The sequence below is a fragment of the Scyliorhinus torazame genome, chromosome 11 (genome assembly GCF_047496885.1).
Source record: "Scyliorhinus torazame isolate Kashiwa2021f chromosome 11, sScyTor2.1, whole genome shotgun sequence".
Taxonomy (NCBI): Eukaryota; Metazoa; Chordata; class Chondrichthyes; order Carcharhiniformes; family Scyliorhinidae; genus Scyliorhinus; species Scyliorhinus torazame.
The window spans coordinates 198,345,703-198,366,816 of NC_092717.1; the positions used below are offsets into that span (position 1 = coordinate 198,345,703).

The 21,114-nt window shown below is 46.3% G+C and overlaps 1 protein-coding gene across 4 annotated transcripts in view; it reads left to right on the top strand.

The window, feature by feature from the left end:
- LOC140385753 (1-phosphatidylinositol 4,5-bisphosphate phosphodiesterase gamma-1-like) overlaps positions 1-21,114 on the top strand; it is a 439,770-nt gene that overhangs the window by 396,290 nt on the left and 22,366 nt on the right. For all 4 annotated transcript variants that reach the window (XM_072468226.1, XM_072468225.1, XM_072468227.1 and 1 more), the window contains 3 exons: positions 3,367-3,481; positions 6,222-6,383; positions 15,158-15,246. In XM_072468226.1, the coding sequence (XP_072324327.1) occupies positions 3,367-3,481; positions 6,222-6,383; positions 15,158-15,246 (366 nt within the window). The remainder of the gene's footprint in view (positions 1-3,366; positions 3,482-6,221; positions 6,384-15,157; positions 15,247-21,114) is intronic.

Here is a 21,114-nt window from a genome sequence, read left to right on the forward strand (position 1 = left end):
CAGTGCCCCTGCCAGCATGGCAGTGCCAAGGCTACAGTGGCAGGGTGCCCAGGTGACAGTGCCGAGATGCCAGGCTAGCAGTGTCAAGGTACTGAGGTGGCAACAGGAGTGGCAGGGTACCACCCTGCCCAGAGCGCAACTACACTGGGGCCTCCGATGGCATGGGAGACCCCCCCCCATCCCCCAGGTGTAGTTACGCTCGGTCCACTCTGTGGTCCAGTGCTAACTGGCACCATGGAGAGGGCTCCCAGACACCAACGATCATTCCTGGGTCTCAGGAGAATCCGGTGTAGTCATTCTTAATGAGCCTAATGGTTCACATAAATATGTTCATCTCATCATTATATCTCACTAGGCCTTCCGAGTGTCGCAAATCTTGCGAGAGACCTCTCACGAGATTTAACGGCTTTGTTGCATCACCGTGTTGGGCCCAACTAGGCCATTCGATCGGGCCCTTAGTGAGTCTTGTAACAATGTGCAATAGCCCAAAGCTGAGAAGAGCTCCCCCAACAGCACTAAAGTAACATTTTTACATTGTCCGTCTGTCTTTCTAAGGCCATTTGCCCCTGGAATTTTGAGTAAGATTGCCCAAACTTACCGAATGTAGGACCAGCCGTAAAAGGAGACCTTTGTCCATTTCTTCTCTGTTTATTCAAGTTTCCCGAGGCACTAGTAGATGACCTTTTTCCTATACCTTTTCTTGGGCTGTTTTTCAGACAGACTGATTGGCCTCACCACATACCTCTGCCCAAAGCCTGATCACAACAAAATGGCTGACATTGCTATGCACACCTCACTTTAGCAGCAAGGCATTGGCAGTGCTGGTTTGAATTTCCGATGTGCTACTCTACTACACTGCTACATAAGCTGTCTCTTCTCTCCCTTCATAGAGTTCTACAGCACAGAAAGAGGCCCTTCGGCCTGTGGTAGTCACCACTGTTGTATTGTATATACCGCTTACGAGGGGTTTTACGGCAAGGCCCCTGTACTACAGTTACGGGGGTAGATCTCTGCCTGCTGACTCCGCCCAATAGGCGGATTATAAATGTGTGGGCTCTCCAAGCTGCAGCCATTTCAGCAGTAGCTGCGGGAGGCTACACATCTCTGCGTAATAAAGCCTCGCGTCTCGTCGTAATTGATAGTGCGTCACGGCCCATCGTGTCTGTGCCGTCCATCAAGTTCCTATCTATTCGAATTCCATTTTCCAGCATTTGGTCCATGGCCTTGTATGCTATGACATGTCATGTGCTCATCTGAATACTTCTTAAATGATGTGAGGGTTCTCGCCTTTACCACCCTTTCAAGCAGTGAGTTCCAGATTCCAACCATCCTCTGGGTGAAAAGACTTTCCCTCAAATCCCCTCAAAACCTCCTGACAATTCACTTAAATCTATGCCCCCTGGTTATTGAACCCTGAACTGAGAGGCAAACTCTTCTTCCTATCTGCCTCACCTTCGTCCTTCATAATTTTGCACACCTCAATCAGGTTCCCCCTGGGCCTTCTCTTCTCCAAGGAAAACAAGCCCAGCCGAAACCAACCTCTCTTCATAGCTGAAACGCTCCAGCCCAGGCAACATCCTGTAGAATCTCCTCTGCACCCTTTCAAGTGAAATCGCATCCTTCCTGTACTGTGACGACCTGTACTGCACACAATACTCTGTTTTGTACGGCTCCATCATAATCTCCCTGCTCCCATATTCTTTGCCTCAGCCAATGAAAGAGAGTATCCTATCTGCATCCTTAACCACCTTATCTACCTGTCCTGCTGCATCAGGGATCTGTGAACATGCACGCTAAGATCCTTCTAGCCCTCTGTACTTCCTCGTGTTCTGCCATTCATTGTATGTTCACTTGCCTTGCTGGTCATTCCAAAATACATCACCTCACACTTTTCAGAGTTCAATTCCATTTGCCAATGTTCTGCCCATTTGACCAGCACATCTATATCACCCTGTAATCAAAGGCTTTCTTCCTCACTACTTACCACACCACCAATTTTTGTGTCATCTTCAAACTTACTGATCACACCCCCTACATTTCCATCGCGACCATTAATGTATACTTCAAACAGCAATGGACCCCCAGTGCCAATCCCAGTGGAACACCACTGGACCCAGGCTTCCATTCACAAAAACACCCTCTGCCTCCTGCCACAAAGCCAATTTTGGATCCAATTTGCCAAGTTTAATTTCATGTCCACATCTCCCGAAGATCCAATAAATGTTGGGTTAAGATTCCTGTCCCCCGGGTTTCTGAGAGCACAGGTTCACACAGTTGGTCACTATTCAGGAAGGGCTACACGCAGAGAGAGGCTCAGGGAAGAGTCGGAGTGTAGCTTGTGCACTCTACACCTTGCCGCTACACTGTTATCTGCTATGTACTTCGTCATCACAACTGATGTTTCACAGCAGTTAGTACCAGGAACTGGAATCTGACCATAATATAGTGGCCGAGGCAGCGAGGTGGATCCTAGTTCTCCCGGTCTTGTTTAACTGACATTATTGTTTAGCTCCCTCCATCTACCTCAACATTCATTAAATGAATACAGCAGGAGATCTTTGTGCCTATACTGGTGCTTTGAAAGAGTTGTCCTATTAGTCCTACATCCCTGCTCTTTCCCCGTAGCTCTGTATTTGTTTTGTCCTTTATGTACCTTTTTGAAAGTTATTACCCACCCTTTCAGGCATTGCACACCAGATCACATCAACCTGCTGCATAAACAAATCCTTTTCAGCTATTCATTAAATCCAGGCAATTACTGTTGGTGGGTCACTTAACCACGATCGTGTGCCAGCGGGAATCACTGAATAATAAACCGCTGATTTTGCCCCTTCAGCCCTGACATGCGGTTTGTTGTGGGCAACACTAATGCTGTCCCAGCATAGTCTTAGATGGCTTAGTTTCCCGCTGGACCACTGTATTGCCAGCCATTGGGCATGGATATTTTACAAGATGATATAGAATTTCAGCATAAGAAGCCTTGTGCGGAGTCAGTAGCAGCCGCACCACTGAGCCCAGAATTCGAGTCCCACCCCAGGGCTTGATGGCCACGCACGGCAAATTTGTGGCGCAGCAACGTAGGCTGATTGTCAACCTGCAAATCCTACCGATACACCGATCGTGAGGTGGAATTTCCTGGTCAGCCAGAATCATGTGGTAGGTGCAGCACAACTGCATCCCCGTGGCCTAAAGGAATCCACCTGCAAACTCTCACCATGAGCCCCATAGCAAGTGTCCTCATTACTTTGAGGGATAGAGAGAAAGAGAGTGAGATGAATTCAGCATTTTCACTCCCTTTAAAAAAGAATACATGAGGCGATATTGTGGCCCTGAGTCCTTATTGATTTCATTCTCTTAAACTGACAGATCTTGGGAGCGCGACACTTGCCCAAGAATGGGAGGAGTATCGTTTGTCCATTTGTTGAGGTAGAAGTATGTGGAGCAGAATACGACAACAGCAAATACAAGACAGAAGTGGTGGGTAAGTGAGACTCCTCCTCTGTGACCTGGTGATCTGAATGTATGCTCAACAACGTCTTTTCTTCACCTCCCTTTTTTTTCACCCTCCCTTCTTACTCCCTAAAAGCAGCACAGCTTTTGTGGAGAGGAGAATGGGGCCACGGATCTGCACCTTGAGTGCTGTAAGCTACAGGGCTATGGACTGGGTGCAGTTAGGTGGGATTAGAAAGGGCACCTGGGGTGTCCTCGGGCTGGCATGGGCAAGATGGGCCGAATGGCCTCCTTCTGTGCTGTAACTTTCCTATGGTCCTATACCAGTCGGGAATTCTTCACATGAGCTTTGACATTGAAGATCAACTGATAATGTTCCCACCACCTCACACACAATCTGAGTCACACACAGCTTTAGAATCATTTCAACAGCTTTAAAACTTGCACAAATAGTTAAATCCTGCAGAGGCTGGAAATCTGAAGTATAAACAGAATATGCAGGATACACTCAGTCAATCAGGCCATATCTGTGGAGAGATCAGTGTTAACATTGAGGCAATTGCCTTCCATTAGAACTGTTGGCCTTTTGCCAGCAACCAGTGCGTCATTTCCTCCCTATTGATCCATCTTGGTAAATTTGTATGCAAAGGCGGGTGCAGCACAGGATGGACACAATATTTAAACGGCTGGGTCAAGTCCTTCCAGGTCAGGCACACAGAGTGAAGTCCCCTCTATACCCCCGTAATGAATGCTCTGGTGCAGCCTGGATTGCGTACAGACTGAAGCGGTTTCTATTCTGCTCCCAATGATAGGGGCTTTTCACAGTAACTTCACTGCCGTGTTGATGTAAGCCTACTTGTGACACCAATAAAGATTATTATTATGTACAGCAGGAATTGCAAGAAAGGAAGAAAGACCTTCTACCATCTGGGGAGTTACATGATACAACAACAGTGACGTTTTGGACGAGTCGCAGCAATCAATCTCTATCAATTGGAGTGCAGCAGATTTTGACATGGCGAGAGGAGTGCTCCATTGGTGGAGAGATTTAGGAATCAGAGATTCAAAGTCACCTGGTTCTCCACCACCCCCCCCCCCCCCCCCCCCCCCCCAACATGTGCCATTTACTCTCAAGTCATGTCTTAAACTACTCCTAGACTGTGTCTTAAAACATCCTCTTCAGAAGTAAAACATTATTAATTTGCCTTTAAATATACCCTAACATCCTACGCCTACATTGTAATGTTTAATTTTCCACACGCACCACCTTGTGAATATACACAATCTGGGCTATGTACAAAAACTCTAGACCAAAGTCATATAGAAACATAGAATTCCTACAATAATAATAATCATATTTATTAGTGTCACAAGTAGGTTTACATTAACAAGTTACTGCGAAAATTCAGGAGGCCGCCATTTGGCCCATCGAGTCTGCAGCAATCAACTGAAAGAGTATCCCACCTAGGCCCACTGCCCCACCCTAGCCCTGTAACCCATACCCTCACCTAACCTGCACATCTTTGGACACTAAGGGCAATTTTGGACATTAAGGGCAATTTATCACGGCCAATCCACCTAACCTGCACATCTTTGGACTGTGGGAGGAAACCGGAGCACCCGGAGGAAACCCACACAGACAGTCACTCGAGGCCGGAATTGAACCTGGGACCCTGCCACTTTGAGGCAGCAGTGCTAACCAATGTGCCACAACGCCACCCTGCATTAACCTCACCTAATAATAGTGAGCATAGAAACCTAGAACTCACATTATTTGTCTCTCCCTCATTAATAATGAATCATTCTAAATACCCCATTTTATTAAGGGAGAGGTGATAATTCATAGACTTTCACAGAATTTACAGAGCAGAAGGAGGCCATTCGGCCCATCGAGTCTGCACCGGCTCTTGGAAAGAGCACCCTGCCCAAGGTCAACACCGCCACCCTATCCCCATAACCCCAGTAACCCCACCCAACACTAAGGGCAATTTTGGACACCAAGGGCAATTTATCATGGCCAATCCACCTAACCTGCACATCTTTGGACTGTGGGAGGAAACCGGAGCACCTGGAGGAAACCCACGCACACACGGGGAGGATGTGCAGACTCCGCACAGACAGTGACCCAAGCCGGAATCGAACCTGGGACCCTGGAGCTGTGAAGCAATTATGCTATCCACAAGGCTACCGTGCTGCCCCAAATATGCTTCAGTTTCTTTTGCCAGTTTTTGTCCCTTCCCCAGGGAGCTGCCTGTTTTCCAGCAGACAATCCCATCTGCATTGACAACTCTCTGATCCCTCACCTGGGTTGCCATTCCCCCTCTGTGAGCTTTGACAGTGCATGCCAACAGATGCACAGACCCGATCAATTCATCAGGGGCCCAGCAAGGGTCGTTGAGTTGCAATCAGGAGTCTTAGAAAATCCGACTCTTCCCGTTTCCAGTCAGGGAGCAAGTCCCTGACACAAATGGTCGTGTCAGGTTCAGTCCCCGGTCCGTATTGTGAGCTGAGCTTGCCTCAGCGTCACGACTGACGTCACAGTGGGTGGGAAATAAGCCAAGGTTCCAGTTCCTGATCATTATCCCTGCTGGAAATGGGTTTGGGCAGGTAAGGAATGGCTGTTGGCGGGAATTATGCGGGAAGCTCCGTAGGACCTTCAGGCAGAGGGAGAGGAAGGAAGAAAAGTGAAGAAGCAAAGGAAACACAGGCGAAAGAAATGTTAAATACAGCATTATTTCATTGCATCGTCTTATGTTTTATTTTTCTTCCAGCGGATAATGGATTAAATCCTGTCTGGCTCTTCAAGCAATTTGTCTTTGACATCAACAATCCCGAGTTTGCCTTTTTGAAGTTCATTGTGTACGATGAGGACATGTTCAGTGACCCCAACTTTCTGGCCCAGGCGACCTATCCCGTAAAAGGACTGAAAACAGGTAACTAGCAGCCTAGCATGAAGAGCATTATTTCATTGTGTTTTAATAAGGAGAGGGTGAGGGAAGTCAGTGCTGGGAATGCATCCACTGTCAGCACTGGGCACACCCACATTCAGTGGATTCGACTGAGAAATTGTTCTTCTCTCCTGCTCCTCATGGGGGAGGTTGAGAGAATGGGGGGGGAATTTAATGCCCTCCTCCCCCGGCATGTTTTGTGTCGATTTAAGTCTGTACAGCGAGGTCCGTGGACACCTTTCCCACCTTGCTGTCAATCAGGACCCTTCACTGGGCAATTGATGCCCACCTCTGGGCCCCATCCCACTGCCAATGGTACCCGTCAGCTGGCAGGGGCACACCATGCAGAGAGCATGACAAGCAAGTCCCACCAAAGACTTGATTGAGGGACCCAGCCTCAGAAAGGGGGTTCTGCTGAGAAATATACCCCCTGCCATTGCTGCCAACACTGCCTCTGCCCCCCACCCACACCACCCATTCCCCCAGGCGAGACGCACTGGTGGCCTGAGATCCAGCGATGTTACTAATGTTGGGATTGTCTGTTGCTAAGATCAGGAATCCCGATCGGGCAGAGAATCCCATGGGGGGGGTAAAATTTGAATTCCTGCCAGGCGGCAAACTGGCCATGAGTCTCCGTGCCTGCTATGCCGGCCAGAGCGCATTTCCCCATGGCCCAGTTGGGCATCCCACCCCCACTTAGCGGGAGCATGCAAAAGCTCATGAGAGGGCAGGACGCACTAATCACATTTACAGAAGGACGCCATTCGGCCCATCAGGTCTGCACTGGCCCTTGGATTTGAGCCCAGGCTTCCACCCTATCGCCGCAACCCAGTAACCCCATATAAACCTTTGGAAACCAAGGGGCAATTTATCATGGCCAATGCACCTAACCTGCATATTTTTTGACTATGGGAGGAAACCGGAGCACCCGAAGGAAACCCACGCAGACACGGGGAGAACTTGCAAACTCCACACAGACAGTCAAGCTCCACAGTCAGTATGTAATAGTTAAAGTTTTTCCATAATACAGTGCAATTTTGCTCATCTGTACCCCTAAACCCTTTAAAAAGTCTGTCAGTATGCTAAGTCTAAAGGTCTTAGGTGAAGGTGAAAGTTATGCCTTTAAAGTGGTGGAAACCTTTGAAGTGGATTCCACACAGCCAATTTAATTGTCTTTTGCAGTATTGAAGGAACTGTGTACAGCTAGGGAGCTGAATGCTTTGAACTGGATAGTTTACATTGAAATTCACACTCCGTTGCCTGCTAAAAGCATCGTGATTGACAGCTTGCTAGAATTTCAAAGCGATGAATCAGATTGTTTATTTTTATAACTCTGCAAGGATATTAATGAAAGTCGGGGTAGCTGCTGTTTCTCTAACCGTAATTGTTTTTATGAGTTTGCTTCTTTGTTCTCGAGTGCTTCCTAGACAATGAGCATCTCCCACAGCTGTTTTGTCCTCGAGAACAGAGAGGCATACTCAGAAGTGAGGTAGGGGGCTGAAGGCGGGATCTGGAGGGGCGGTTGGAGGAGTGCTGAATTGGGGGGGGGGGCATTGCCAGCGATTAGGGTGGGTTTGGTGCACTGCCTATGATCCGTGGAGCGAGGGTGCTGCAGCATCAAATGGAAATAGGAGCACCCTTTAAAAATGGCACTCCGATCTCAGAGGTGCGGGACCGGTCCGTGAGATTAGGGTTCCGCCCCTCTCAATTGCAGCACGGATCCCAGGGTGCCATGGAATGGCACGGAAAGCCTGATTTCCCAAACAAAGAAGTTTTTCCAAGTCACTGGATGGAATGGCACATGGGGGACACTCCTAGCACCGGCAGAGACCTGTCCAGATTCTCTGCTGGCGGGAGCACTTAGACTCCTGAACGGAGAATCCCGGCCTAGGCCTTGGGTGGGTGTCACACCAGCAGCAGTCATCGCCTCCAGCCAGCTGCATGCCTCTGATTGGCTTGTAGCTCTCAGCGAGCGGGGATTCTTCCCCTAGAATCCGTGATCCCGGGGAAAGCCTGCCACTGTCCATTTAAGTGTCGGACATCTTGAATTTTATCTTACATGCCATTTTGAAAGAAATAATACATATATATTTGCTTTAGCTGAATACAAGTACGATTTATTTAAAAAGTGACTTTCTTGATAAGAAAGATCGTTCCAACCGCAGCCATACTACCTTCTCCAACACAAAGTCATCAGTTGATAAGCCAGTAGAATGCACACCTATGGAGACAGAGAATTGGTGGTGAAGATGCTGGCCTGGCATCAACCACAGATTCAGCCTCTGACTCCGGAGCCATTAAAAATTCCAGGATTCCCGCTCCCATTCCCAGCACTGGCGGTTTTCGCCAACGTGGGATAATAGTACAGGTAGCAAGCCCACACACCACACCCCCAACCGGGCCGGTTCCAATGCAGGTAGCCACACGCCCCTCCCAGTTTTTATGGAGTTGGGCCAGCTTCTCCATGACTTGTGTTTCATGGTCCTTCAGAGGAGCGTTGAACCATCGTCTGGATTCAGGAACCCTTTGAAAGGCAGCTCAAAAGATCTTGCCCATGCCCCCATAAATCCCATGCCAACTCATGCCCCCCAGCCACTCTCTATGGCCCCTCATTCTCACCATGCCAACTGATGTCCTGAAATTGGCTGAAGTTCCCTGGTGAAACCTCTCTGCCTCTCTGTTTCTTCCCTTGAAGGCACTCCTTAAAACCTACATCTGGTTGGTTGTCTAATTGTTTGATTTTTTTTTTGTTTCATTCATTCGCGGGGTGTGGGGCATGACTGGGTGACTATGCCAGCATTCATTGCATATCCCTAATTGCCCTTGAACGGAGTGGCTTGCTAGGCCATTTCTGTCCAGGGGCAATACCACTAGGCCATCACCTCCTCCCATGTTCCTGGGAAGAGATTTGAAATATTTTAGGAGCTATATAAATTCTAGCTGGTGTTGTTGAAGCATAACCTCCTCTTTGAGATGAAGATCAAAATTCTATAAGCCTTGTCTCTGTGCGCTAGCTTTTCGTTATCGACTTCAGAGTTTGTCTGCACCTCTACCAATCCTAGTTTCTCACTGTTTATGTACTGTAGTGGAACTCTGTTGAAAGGACATCTTGTACAAATCATCTTCCTGAAATACAGTTTAAAATGTACTCAAAATTTCATTGATACCATCCTCGATAGCAACTTGCCATTCAATTCTAATTTCACCGCTGATCGGACAGGTCAGCACAGCGGCACAGTGGTTAGCACTGTTGGCTCACAGAGCCAGGGACCTTGGTTCAATTCAGGCCTTGGGTCACCTGTATGGAGTTTGCACTTTCTCCCCCTTGTCTGCATGGGTTTCCTCCCACAAGTCCAAAGATGTGCAGGTTAGGTGGATTGACCGTGCTAAAGTGCCCCTTAGTGTCCAAAAGATTTGTAGCTGAGCTTATGGGGTTACGGGGATGGGATGAGCGAGTGGGCCTGGATGGGGTGCACTTTTGATGGGTCGGTGCAGACTCAATGGGTCAAATAGCCTCCTTCTGTACTGGAGGGATTTTATGATTCTAGTCTATGATACTTACTGTAATAAGTCCAGGGAGGCAGAAGTCCCTTCACCAGAATTCCTTTTATTAACAAAACCAACAGCGAACAACCAGGTGCAATTAGCTTGCTGTCTATTCTGGGAGTGCTGAGGATCTGACACTCCCTGTTATATACACAGAAAGGGGTTCCCCGATTGGGCCACTAATCAGGGAACTCAAATTCTAATCGGCCAATCTCAAGAGGCATGGTCTAAATTATAACACCCCTCCTCTCCAAAGTCTGAGGAGCCCCCATGGTCCTCGTGACTCACGGGTCTCATTTGTTTTTGCGCCAGGTCTGGATGCTCCACTTCGGCCTCCGACGGGGGGGGGGGGGGGGGATATAACGGTTAGGCGCCCATCTTTTCTGATGAGAACGCCTGAGGAGTGGTTTGCCCCCTTCAGGGAGAGGAAATGAGTCTGAGGCCTGCACCAGGTGCTGTTTTACTACGCTTTCTCCCACCCGTATCTCATACAACACGGTCATGTCCTGGCCTTCACCATTCCCGCTACCCATTTGGGGCCATTCGCATAATTTCTGATCCCCACCTTTTCACCCGCGTTGAACTGCCTTTCTCGGCAAGTGTTGTCGTGGCTCCTGCATTGGTGTCTTTCTACTCTTCCGCTTAAATTTGGGAATAGTGGAATCACTTGCCCATGAGTAGCTCCGCCGATGCTATTCCCATTATGGTGTGTGTGGTTGTCCTATAGTCAAATAGCCATCGCGACAGTTTAGTATCTACTGATGTTGCTGACTGTTTTTTCAACCCGACTTTTAAGGTCTGGGCGGCTCTCTCCGCCAAACCATAAGATGCCGGGTGGAATGGTGCCGTCCATATGTGCCGAATGCCACTTGGCTTCATGAATTTTGTGAACCACTGGCTGGTGAAAACCGATCCATTATCTGAAATTAACACCTCCGGGATACCATGTGTTGGAAACGAAGTGTGAAGCTTTGCAATGGTTGCTGTTGTATTTGCTGAGTTCATTTTGTAGACATCGAGCCTTTTGGAATGAGTGTCTACTATCACAAAAAAATGTTGAACCCATAAACGGGCCTGCAAAATCGACATGAAGTCACGACCATGGTCTACCCAGCCATTCCCATGGGTGTAGCAGGTCTGCCGGTGGCACCTTCTGCCCTTGTTGGCATCGAGCTACCAATGCCCCTATGTCTGTGTCCAGGCCCGGCCACCAGACATACGCAGCATCTTCATTTTTGAGACTCCAGGGTGCCCATAATGTAGTTCAGCCAGTATGGCTCGACGGCCTTAACTTGGAATTATTACTCGAGCTCCCCATAGCAGTATCCTGTCTTCCACAGTGATCTGCTCTCTTCTGCTCCAGTAGGGGTGGAATTCCGCCTGGACTAGTCTTTCCATCGCCCCGTTAGCACCATGTGTTTTATTTTTGCTAAAACCAGGTCCCTTTCTGAACACAAAATGAATGTTTTGTGCGGCCACTGGAAGGGTGTCCAGGAAATGTAGTGTCATCGCCGTTTCTTCTATTCTGGGTACCAGTGGTGGGTTATCCGGTAATGGCAGCCTGCTTAGTGCGTCGGTGTTTGCCACCTGGATTCCCGGCCGGTGCTCCAGTTGATATTGGTACGCTGCTAGTAGTAGGGCCCAGCGTTGGATCCGGGCCGAAGCTATTGGTGGTACTGCTGTGTCTTCGTTCAGCATGCCCGCAACGGCTTGTGGTCTGTGATTATCGTGAATTTCCGCCCATACAAGTACTGTGAAATCTTTTTCACCGCGAAGATCACAGCCAGTCCTTCATTTTCCAGCCAGTCTTTCATTTTCCAATTTGGGCGTACTTTCGCTCTGCTGCTGCTAAAGTCCTGGAAGCAAACGCTATTCCTGTCCATTTTGCCCTGTGTGCCAGAACTACCCGAACGTCATATGGAGACGCGTCGCACGTGAGCATCAACTCCTTCATGGGGTCATAGTGTGTCAAGACGTTTTCTGAGGCGAGCTGTTGTTTGATCTTCTTGAAAGCCCCGTCTTGGTGGGCGGGCCATTCCCAGGCTTGCCCCATTTTTAGTAATTGGTGTAGGGGGTCATGTAATCCCTGTTCTGTATGAACTTCCCGTAGTACGTCACCAGTCCTAAAAAAGATCTTAACTCCTGGATTGTGGTGGGGGCCGGGCATCTTCAATCGCCCTCACCCGATCCTCCAAAGCATGTAGCCCTTACTTATCAACCTTGTACCCCAGATAAGTTACTTGAGGTGCTAGGAAAACCCATTTCTTCCTCTCTCGGCGCACACCTGCTGCTGAAAACCTCCTAAGGACTTCCTCGAGGTTTTGCAGGTGTTCTGCCCTTGTTTTTCCCGTAATGAGGACGTCGTCCAGGTAAATGGTGACCTGTGGTAACCCTTGTAATATATTCTCCATTGTCCTCTGGAATATCGCACAGGCTAACGATACCTCGAAGTGTAATCTTGTGTACTGAAAATGGCCTTTCAGGGTGTTTATCGTTGAGAATTTTTGCGACTCTTCGTCCAGCTTCAGCTGTAGATATGTGTGGCTCATATCCAGCTTTGAGAATAGGAGTCCTCCAGCCAGCTTTGCATACAAATCCTCAATCCGGGGAATTGGGTATTTGTCCAGCTGTGAGTAGCGAGTAATCGTTTGTTCCAAATCTCCACAAAGGCGGACCTAGCCATCCGGCTTAAGGATAGGCACCAAGGGTGCCGGCCATTCTGCAAACTGGACCAGTTTTATCATTCCTTCCCGCTCCAATCTTTTGATTTCAGTATCAATCTTCTGCCTTTTACACAAAGGGTACTGGTCAGGCCTTGTAGAATTTTGGGATTGCTTCTGGATCTACGTGTAATGTCGCCTTTGCTCCCTTTATTGTCCCAAGCCCTGCTCAGAAAACCTCTGGGTATTTGCACAGGAGTTCACTCAGGCGACCATTTTCCAGCTGGAAAATGTTACCCAATTCAGCCGGAGCTCTTTTAGCCAGTTTCGGCCCAATAAGCTAGGCCCACACCTCTCACTACTATTAAAGGCTGCCTAACCAGTTGCCCTCCATAAGCCACAGGTACATGTATTGTGCCCAACACTCAAATGGTACCCCTGTGTACATCCTCAGTTTTGCCGAGGTTCTGGTTAGGGATCAGGATTGGAGGCCAGTGCGAATTTTATTCAATACCGTTTCCCCTATCACTGATACGGCTGCTCCCGTGTCGACTTCCATTAATGTGGCGCGTCCATTCAGTCTTATGGATAATTTAATGGGTTTTGATTTAACCATCGTTACACAATTTAATTGTTCCTCGTCAGAGTTAGGTGGGACTTCTAGGATGTGCATTCTCCTGTACCCCGGCTTATGTAGCCTTCTCCGAAATGTTGGTTTTGGCCTTCTATTTCTCCTCTCTGCCAACAACTACAATATCTTACCGGGCGAAGGGCTGCCATCTGTCTGGTCCTAATTTTCCATTCCTTGGGAGCGGTTCTGCGAGTGGGCCTGGGTTCCTTAGTATCCGAGTCATTCCGGAGGGTTGCTATGCGGTTGCCTATCCCCCAGCGGTAGTCCCTTAACTCAGTTTAACTGGTGTGGGCGTCTACCTCCATCGGAGTACCCTGTAACTCATGTGCTCCATTCGCCGTTTTTTCTAAGGCCAAAGCCAGCTGCAATGCTTGTTTGCAATCCAGCTCAGCCTCTGCTAACAGACATTTTTGTATTGCTGAATTATTTATTCCGCACACTAACCGGTCTTGGAGCATCTCATTCAGTGTCAGGCCAATTTTGCAAGCCTCTGCTAATCGCCTTAATCTTGTTAAAGAATTAGTGACAGACTCCCCCGTGTCTCGGAATGCTGAGTAAAACCAGTACCTTCAGAAGTGGCTTAGGGTCATAGTACTCTTTTACTAAATCCATCAATTCATGGAATGTTTACGTGTCCGGCGCCTCCGGAAAAGTGAGACTGCGCATATGGCAAAAGCTGCCGGCCCACACGGGGTCAGCAGAATGACCCGTTGCTTTTCATCTGGAACAATATCATTTGCTCTTAAAAAAAAGTACTTCATCCGCCAAGTCTTCCACGGCAGGGTCAAAAGAATCCAACTTCCCAAATAAAGGCTTACCCTCAATATGTGATGGCTGCTAATGAGCAGGTTCCTTCAGGTCATTCTTGTCGCCACTGTAATAAGTCCAGGGAGGCAGAAGTCCCTTCACCAGAATTCCTTTTATTTACAAAACCAACAGCAGAACAACCAGGTGCAATCAGCTTACTATCTACACTGGAAGTACACTGACACTCCCTGTTATATACAGAGAAAGGGGTTCGCTGATTGGGCCACTAATCAGGGAACTCGGATTCTAATTGGCCAATCTCAAAGGCCTGGTCTAAGTCATTACACTTTTCAATAGAATGGTTTAGCACACTGGGCTAAATCGCTGGCTTTGAAAGCAGACCAAGGCAGGCCAGCAGCACGGTTCAATTCCCGTACCAGTCTTCCCGAACAGGCGCCGGAATGTGGCGACTATGGACTTTTCACAGTAACTTCATTTGAAGCCTACTTGTGACAATAAGCGATTTTCATTTTTCATTTTTTTGAGGGCTTTTCCCCTTAAAATACATGCCTGTGCCATCACAGAGAGAGGTGCATTTCACAACCTTTGGCAAGGAAAACCTTCCCACTGCTCATCATAGTCCCTTCATTTTCTGATCTTATTGTATTTATACATTAACTCCCTTCAAACTCACTGTTGGATACTGTTAAGATAAGGCTTTACTTTATGACTGGCAATCATATCAACTATATAATGATACTCGCATACATGTTCCTATGTTATCATGAACCTTTGCAGACATTGCTCAAACCTATTAGACTCTCACCCATGGAGTGTAGTTATCTCATTCTTTAAACTTAAAGGAAATTGCCATGCTGGATATTATCATTGAGTTGAAGCTTACTTTTTATGGGCTACCTTGCATGCCTTTAAATCTAAATTGTTTCACAATCTTACGGCTCCATATTGTTAGGTAGGTGCCAGGTTGGGTTCACAAATTATAAGTGACTTCTTGTGTGTGTATATGCATTCATGTCTGCGTATGTGTTGATTTTGGGTGTGCTCACTGAGATTGCATTGCATATTTCTGAGCTGGTTGGACTGGCCCTTATCTGCTGATGCCTTTGCCTGTCAGTGATACCCTGATGAATGTCAAGATCTTGTCCTATTTACAGGTTACAGATCCGTGCCTTTGAAAAACAGCTACAGTGAGGAGCTAGAGCTTGGCTCTCTACTTGTCCATATTGAGATTGTCAATGCCAAGGTAAAACTTTTGTTTTTGATCCACAGTGGATACATTATCATTTTATCAAGTGGGTCATCTTTGCAAAGAACATACAATTATGATCACTCACAGATTGGCACTTATCCAACGAGTCATTCAAACGTTAATATTTATGCAGAGAATCATTCATGGATATGTGCTTCCATATATCCTATCAAACATAGATGCTCACCCACTGAGTATGTTGACAGATGTGCTGCCCTCAGTGCATCAAGTGCTACACTCTAAGTGAATCAGACATTATTTAAACAAACTCACATTGCATTATTATGTCATTAACAGTCATTACAAATGGGCCCTTATCCATCACAAATTTGTCCAAAGGATCCATTACTAATAATCATAAGTAATTACCTGTAAGCTTCATCATCAAAAGCTAAGAGCCTCGGTTTTGTGGTCAGCAACAAAGCAATGGCACTCGCTGCTGACCTCAAGAAAGGTCAGCTCACTAAGATCTCTGTGGCGGCACGGTAGCACAGTGGTTAGCACTGTTGCTTCACAGCTCCAGGGACCTGGGTTCGATTCCCGGCTTGGGTCATTGTCTGTGCGGAGTCTGCACGTTCTCCCTGTGTCTGCGTGGGTTTCGTCCGGGTGCTCCGGTTTCCTCCCACAAGTCCCGAAAGACATGCTGTTAGGTGAATTGGACATTCTGAATTCTCCCTCTGAGTACCCAAACAGGTGCCAGAATGTGGTGACTGGGGGCTTTTCATAGTAACTTCATTGCAGTGTTAATGTAAGCCTACTTGTGACAATAATAAAAATTATTATTATTGTCAACTTTATCTTTGCCCACATTAATTCCATTCCTGCATCAGCTGAAGAGAACCTGCCGAGCAGCAGTGATGTCATCAAGCAGGCAAACACATTGCTGAATTCTCACAGAAAGTGACATGGGAATTAAATTGTTCCTCACTCATAATCATTTTTCAAAAGAGCAAAATAAAGATTGGGGTTCAGGTGGACACTTGAAACCTGTTTTTTTTAAATAACGGAGGCATCCGAGATCCACAAAACAAAATTCACTTTTCAGGACCAGAGAGGTTGTTGTCTTCAATCTGATTTAGTACATTGCTAAAAACACAGTTAGATCTCATTCAACAAGGTGTAACATTTTTTAAGGATTCTTGCAGTGAGACGAACAGCGTAAAATTTGAAAATGTCCATCAAAACAAGTGATTTTTAATATTTCCATCTCAGAGGACTTCAACAAATGTTGATCAGTAGATTGTCATTGGTCATAAGTTCCAGCTTTCCACATTTAACTGCACATGTTCAGGAGCCAGAGATGCTGTCACAGTTTCACAGAATAATGAGGCTGAATTCGCTGCCCATCACCACAACCGAGTATAAAGGAAGGTGCTTGTGGTGGTTGGAAGTCAATCATCTCAGCTCCAGGACATTGCTGCAGTAGTACCACAAATTGTGTTCCAGTCCCAACCTCTTCAGCTCCTTCATCGCTGACCTTCCTACCAACATCAGGTCAGAATTGGGGACGTTCATTGATGATTGCACAATGTTCAGCATCATTTGCGACTCCTCAAATACTACATCAGTCCATGTCAAAATGCAACAAGACCTGGACAATATCCAAGCTTCAGCTGACAAGTGGAAAGTAATATTTGCACCACACAAGTGCAAAGCAATGACCATCTCCAGCAAGGGAGAATCTTAAGTATCGCCCGATGACATTCAATGGCATTACCATCACTGAATCCCCACTATCAACATCCTGGGGATTACCATTGAACAGAGGTTGAGCTGGACTAACCATATAAACACTGTGGCAGCATGAGAAGGTCAGAGGCTAGGAATCCTGTTGCGAGTAACTCACCTCCTGGCTCTCCAAAGATTTGTCCACCATCTGCAAGGCACGAGTCAGGAGTGTAATGCCTGGATGAGTGCAGCTGCAATAACACTCAATGAAACTCAACACCATCCAGTATTACGACACCCTGGGCTAGTGCACAGTCGATTCCAGCCCCACAGACCCCGGAGTCCCAACATAAGTGAATTAATCTATAATTTGTATAAAGTTTGCAGAATCTTTGGCTCCATGACAGCTCAATAAGTTGAAATATGCATGAATTATAATAAAATAACAGCCAGTGAACCTACTACCTCCTTTTTCTGTCCCACTCACACCCAAACATGCACAAGGCAGCCACAAACATACAGAGGGAGGGGGAGGTGTAAAAATAATAGGAATTAAAATATGAAATTAAAGATGAGTTTCCTTGTTTCCGAAGTCGGGGTCGGTGCAGCAGGCTGTCCTCTCTGGATGCTTAGGGATCAAAGCCATCAGTGGACTGCTAGTAGAGATCCTCTGGCATGACCTTCAGTCAGTACTCCCGGGCTGTATGATTCCCTCTTGGAAGTCACTTTAACTTTTATCCACCTGGACTTTCACTTAAAGGATCCACCTCAGGCCTGTTTAATTATTACTTGTTTCCAACTTCAGCAGCATACCCACCAACCTTACTGAGATAAGAACAGAATCCCCACATGAGATTATGAAAGAGTTTTTAAACAACTGACCCTGCTAGTGGCTGGGCTGAATCTTCCTGCAGTTCAATCTGGAAATAGAAAGGTCTGTACTTTGGGTCTTCAGAAAGAACCCATTAGATGAGAGAGAAATCAGAGCTGTGACCCTCCAGCTTCTGACCAAAACAAAAGTAAAATCTGGTCTCCCTGAGGAATATTCCAGAGACTGCAGAACCGATCACTGCCTTGTCTTCGAGAAAAATGCGGCGCTTGGGAATAGCTCATTGGCCACCAGCTAAGCCAGTCAGTCTGGGTCATCACTGATGTTAGACCAAGCAGCACATCCTGCTGGAGGTTCCTGTCTTTAAATTAAAGGTGAGCTGCTTGGTCCTGAAGGCATGGACAGAAATTGGCAATAGTGAGCAGGTTAACGGAAATTAGAAGGAAGAAAAGGGAACAGACACGGATTAAACAGGAGGATCCTTACACAGTACAAAGCTCTCCGCTTGATTGGAACCCCTTCTACAAACATTTACTTCCTCCACCACCAACAAACAGCAGCAGTGTGTACCATCTACATGATGCTCTGCAGGAACTCACCAAGGTTCCTGAGACAGCACGTTCCAAACCCACAACCGTTACCATCTAGAAAGACAACGGTAGCAGACACAGAGGGACACCACTACCTGGAGGTTCCCCTCCAAGTCATTCACCATCCTGACTTGGAAATATATTGCCGTTCCTTCTCCCTCACTGGGTCAGAATCCTGGAACTCCTTCCCTAAAGCACTGTGGCTGTGCCTACACCACTTGGACTGCAGCAGTTCAATAAATCAGCTAGCACCACTTTCTCAAAGGCAATTAGGGATGGGCAATAAATGTTGACCTCACTAGCGACGCCCACATCTCGTAGATGCTTACCTTTTTTGTAAACACAAAATCTGGGCCATCGATTTTTATCCTTAGTATTAATCACTGTAGGTTTTAATGTTTGAAAATAATAGTGATGAATCTTTACTTACAAAGTCCACCACTAGGTGATACATCATTGACTATGATGCCTATCACTAGTGATATTATGCAAAGCCTTCACCGCCCCTCCATCCTACCCAAAGAGTGCATCTCAATATTTTTTGGTCAGTCATTGGTGAAAAAGGAGTTTCTTTAAAATATGTGAAAACTGTGGTTCATTTTTAAAGAAGCAATGATTGCTTTTTCTGCGTCAGCCATTGAGAGTGATTTCTCACTGTGTGGCATGGAGGTAATAATTCATCTCGGTAACATTTCATCTTTTCACCACCAGGGGGACATTGTTCCTTTCCCTTCCTGCTCTGCATTCTGGGTAGGATGACATCACTGTAGTTGGCACATGCTCTGTATGGAACATTTTATGGAAATCTTGACCAGCAACTATTTCTTAGTCCAAATTGTATGGAAATCTTTTAAATTAGATACACCTTGTAATCTTCACAATTATAGGGCAGCACGGTGTTGCAGTGGTTAGCACTGCTGCCTCACGGCGCCGAGGACCCGGGTTCGATCCCGGCCCCAGGTCACCGTCCGTGTGGAGTTTGCACATTCTCCCCGTGTCTGTGTGGGTTTCACCCTCACAACCCAAAGACGTGCATGGATTAGCCACACTAAATTGCCCCTTAATTGGAAATTTCTTTTAAAAAGTAATCGTCAAAATTATTATTTTTATATTAGATTACTTCATTATTCCGAAACCACTGTGATAAACCAGTATTCAAACTTTCCCATGTCTGGCTTGTTGCCATCAACTATTCACTCACGATGATGCTGCAAAAGTAGGAACTGATGCCCCCTCCCTTTAAAGCATGGGCTGCTGCATGTGATGTCTGCCATGTGGTGTATTCCATTTCCCCATCCTTTGTATGAGGGATGGAATGAAAAATAGAATGTAACCATGCTTTAAATATTTTATAAGACCATAAGACATAGGAGCAGCATTGGACTGTTCGGCCCATTGAGTCTGCTCCGCCATTCAATCATGGCTTATGTGTTTCTCATCCCCATTCTCCTTCTTTCTCCCCTGATCCCCTTATTAATCAAGAACCCAGCTATCTCTGTCTTGAAAAACACATAGTGATTTGGCCTCCACAGCCTTCTGCGGCAAAGAGTTCCACAGATATATATTTTGAGCTATATTATCTTCTATTTTTCCTATGTGCATACAAAATAGGAGTCCCTCGAGCCAGCTCCGCCATTCAATTATATCATGGCCGATCTGTTTGTGTTTCAAATTCCACATTCACATCTACCCCTGATAACCTCTGATTCCTTTGCCTTTGATATCTACTTCCGCTTTTAAAATATTCAATGACCCCCCACCTCCACTAACTTCTGAGGTTGGAAGTTCCAAAGGCCCACAACCGTCACAGAAAAAAAATTCCCCTCACCTCTGCCTAAAGGGGTGACCCCTAATTTTAAAACAATGCCACCATGTTCTGGACTTATCCACAAGACAAAACATCCTTTCCACTTCCACCTTGTCAATACCATTCAGTATCTTATATACTTCAACCAACTCACTCATCTAAACTCCAGTAGATACAAGCCCAGCTCGTCCAACCTTTCCTCATAAGACAACCTGCTCATTCCAGGTATCAATCTAGCGAACTTCCTCTGAACCACCTCCAATACATTTACACCCTTCCTTGAATAAGGAGACCAAAACTGTACACAGCATCTCGCTGATGCCCTGTATAACTGAAGATTTGTCTTATCTCTCGCTCATAGATAGGTCAGTCCGGTTGAATGAATGTAAAGCAACGTTTATTTCTTAAGAACACATTTTAGCACATTCACACAAAATTAACTGGAAAATGCTTTTTCCCGTGTCTCTCAAAATGTCCTCAAGGCACCAACAAGTGAAAGCAAAAACTTCAAGATAAAAGTGACTTCAGATTTACAAAATTAAAAGTCATTTCAACAAAGGCCTTTAAAAGTTATGTTTATTCTCCAACGGCTATAATTTCTCTGCTAATCAGTTAGATGGATCACATTCTTAAGGGAATCCTTATCTGGGTTTAGCCCCTGACTTAGTTTCATTGGTTTTAATTCTCAGCTGAGACCCCCTTGATTCATTCAGGAAAGTGTCAGTCACTTAACAGGCGATTGGTTAATTAGACATTAATCAATTACTCCAAATTAATTAAGTGTCTCTTGACTTTTCTCCCACATTTAAACTCCCTATGTCATGTCTGGTCTCAGTTACGATATTGTTTCAAGCTTGTCGAATGTACCTTTATATCATATCACATCAGAACATTATTTGTAACATTTGAGACAGTCATGAACAGTATTCAAACGATTAGAACTTACTCATATTTCTGCAGATTCAGTA